The 3,245-nt window shown below is 42.9% G+C and overlaps 1 protein-coding gene across 1 annotated transcript in view; it reads left to right on the top strand.

Annotated features, from left to right (window-relative positions):
- TARS (threonyl-tRNA synthetase) overlaps positions 1 to 3,245 on the top strand; it is a 26,197-nt gene that overhangs the window by 15,166 nt on the left and 7,786 nt on the right. The window contains exons 9-10 of the mRNA XM_015562605.1: positions 1,079 to 1,319; positions 2,505 to 2,671. Coding sequence (XP_015418091.1) covers positions 1,079 to 1,319; positions 2,505 to 2,671 — 408 coding nt within the window. The remainder of the gene's footprint in view (positions 1 to 1,078; positions 1,320 to 2,504; positions 2,672 to 3,245) is intronic.

The following is a 3,245-nucleotide window of genomic DNA, read 5'->3' as shown; positions in this document are numbered from 1 at the left end:
TTAAAGAGGGAGGAAGCCAATACAGGGAGTCGCTACTGGCTATGTAACTAGGCTCTGTTATGTTTACTGTATGAAGACCTATGGGGAACTTTCTCACCTCGTTACTAGAAAAGAAAATGATACAACTGGTTTGTTCGGACAGAGTTTGCAGTCATTCCGTCAGAACCAAGGTACAGAGGTACTGCTACACTGCTCAGGGCAGCACAGATATCCTTGTTGCCATGGTAACAAGCAGACTACCAGCCCAAGACACTATTATTTTCATCAAAGATAAAAAATAGATGGAGAAATTTCTTAGAATATGTGCAGAAATTTATGAATGGTGATTAGCAATTCACGCCCCCTACTGGGGATTGAGCCTGCCACCTGGGCATGTGCCCTTGACCGGAATCGAACCTGGGACCCTTCAGTCCACAGGCTGATCCTCTGTCCACTGAGCCTAACAGGCCAGAGCATCTGGGACTTCTTGTAAAGATGTGGAAACTGAGTTTTAGAAAGAGTCATGTACTTGTTGCCCAAGCTGATGCAGCGAGTCAGCGCTGGATTCCAGGTGCATTGACTTTATCCCTCTGCCCTGAATGTTTTCAAGCTGCAAGTTAGGTGTCAGGTGAAAACATTTCTTTCTGAAATTGTGTTCACTCTGTGCCAGGCGTCCTTGGTTGGTGGGGTAGGAAGTTTGAGCAGGAGGCAGCGTCCATTGCCACGCTCACCTGACTTCCTGAAGTCCGTCCACCTGTAAGGAAGCCACAGGGACTGGTGTGGCACCTCCCGGAAAAGTTTGGGCCTTGGGGTTGCAGGGGGTGCCATTCACCATGACTCAGAATCAGCCAGCTTTTCTGTTTCATTGTCAGTGTCTTTTTCCCAGACTCCTAACTGCCACTCTTACTTAAAAAAATAATAAAGAAAAATTTAAAACAGCCAGATCTTAAAGCTTTAAGGAATTAAAACCATGTGAGCTCTCTCTAGATAGAAGAGAACTAGACCTTTGTTCCATGTCATCTTTGGTACATTTGATTGGATTCAGGAATGTAACAGGCAGGGAACTAAGTTGTAAATTAACCGCAAATCTGTACCATTAAATTGCACATCCGAGATGTGCGCCTGTTTTCTTTGCATTTGGGAGAGGCCCAGAGGAAAGCAGGAGACATCAGGACCATAGTCTCAAGAACAGTGACGTCACATGTACAAGCAGTGAGCATTCTTTGTTTTCTTCTTTGCAGGACCAGGAACTGTATTTCTTCCATGAACTCAGCCCTGGGAGCTGCTTCTTCCTGCCGAAGGGAGCGTACATTTATAATACGCTTATCGAGTTCCTCAGGGTAAACCCTATTCATTATTCTCTTCTGTAGCTTTAGGACATGTGTCGATTTTATTAAACAGGGTCTGCTGAAAGGAAAGATAATCCTGTATTTTAAAAGACAAATTTAATGGAATGAATTTAAGAACTTTTTTCCTAATGTGTGATAGTGTCCATAGACATGGATGTGCACACAGGGAAGCCAGTGACCGCACTGGAACTAGGACTTGTCACCCTTTGCACAGGGGCTCTGTGTGCTCTTTGACCATTTATATTTTCCTTGAAAAAGCAGGTTAGTCTTTACCTTGCTTTTTGTCTCTATAAATTATGAAGTGTTGAACGCATCCTGTATAATCAGAGAGGAATATGCTAATTAACCATTACACCCTGAGGCGTAACGACCAAGCGCATCATGACCAGAGGGTGGACCAGCGAGGTACAAGTGGGCTGCAGAGAGGGGGTAGGGCAGCAAGCTATTGGGGGGGAGTGAGAGGAAGGGGGGGCAAGCGGAGAGCTACAGGCGGAGAGCTACAGGAGGGTGACAGCGACCTCCGGGCGCACGGATTCATGCACAGGGCTACTAGTATGTTTATAAAGAATAGTACCACCAACATCTGTATACTCACCACCTAATCTAATGCACATTTGCATTAGGTTCTGTTTGAAGTAAAGTAATACTCACACAGTGAGGGGCACGAGCTCCCCTGTGGGCTTTGTGAATCATTCCTGCCTTTCCCAGAAGAAGCTGGTCTGGAAGGCAGCGTGGATCCGTTCTGTCCATGTTGTCCACCACCCCATACATACGTATCCTCAGTGGCTTGTGTACTTCAGATTTGCATACAGGAAGGCTCATTGTGTATCAGATTGATTTTTTTTAAGATACATGCAGATCCCGCTTACTGTCACTTGTTACATATGACTTCATCATAGAACCACTGCAGTATGTCCGTCCCTTTATCAGTGGGCACGGACGTAATTTCTGATTTTCCCATGTTACTGTTGTGCTGCAGTAGCATCATTTTGACAAGCCTCCTTATGGCGGGGGGTGTAAGAGTTTCCTCTTTGGTGTATACCTCCAAGTGGAATTTCTAGATCATAGCATATGTGCATCTTAAGCCTCACTAGAGGGTAGGAAGTTTAAATTCTTACTCTAATCAGAAGTATGAGCACTAATTTCTAGACACGTGTTCTGTTTGTTCTCTAACAGAGTGAATATAGGAAACGAGGATTCCAGGAGGTGGTCACCCCAAACATCTTCAACAGCCGGCTGTGGATGACCTCGGGCCACTGGGAGCACTACAGCGACAACATGTTCTCCTTCGAGGTGGAGAAGGAGCAGTTCGCGCTGAAGCCCATGAACTGCCCGGGACACTGGTATTCAGCAGCTTCGAGTTCATTTCATCCTGGGTTGCTTTTCTTTGGAAGGATTTTCCTTAAAAACAAATGATGTGATCAGAACAGTATTTAAATGCGGCATTAGTGTGGTGGTATAATTTCTTCTATGCCTGATTTGGCCCTCAGATCTGTGGACATTGAAGAATAGCAGTGAATGGGCAGAATATAAAGTGTTTTTTTCTTTAACACTAGAAAGACTGAAATTTAGTATATACCTATATTGCCCAAAAGCCGTCAAAATGACTGCATTGTGAAAGAATAACTAATGTGTAAAGAAATTTGTTTAAAATTAATTTTTAATATTTTTTATATTATTTACAGTTAGATAACAAGTTATTTGACATTTCTTTCATGAATTTAGGGTGCAAAAGAAATAAAATAAACAACTTATTAGAACAAGTATCACTGCATAAAGATTCGAATAACAAGTACTAGTTTAGCTTATTGAGCAACTGCAACTTATCAAGTATGGACAATTTATCATGTACTTGAATGTTATCATGTGACGGTAATCAAAAAAAAAATTAAAACTGTTATTTCAATACAGAGCTGA

Source organism: Myotis davidii, unplaced genomic scaffold, assembly GCF_000327345.1.
Source record: "Myotis davidii unplaced genomic scaffold, ASM32734v1 scaffold496, whole genome shotgun sequence".
In the NCBI taxonomy this organism is placed as follows: domain Eukaryota; kingdom Metazoa; phylum Chordata; class Mammalia; order Chiroptera; family Vespertilionidae; genus Myotis; species Myotis davidii.
The sequence above is the reverse complement of the archived record's forward strand: the minus strand, read 5'-3'. Positions and strand labels throughout refer to the sequence as shown.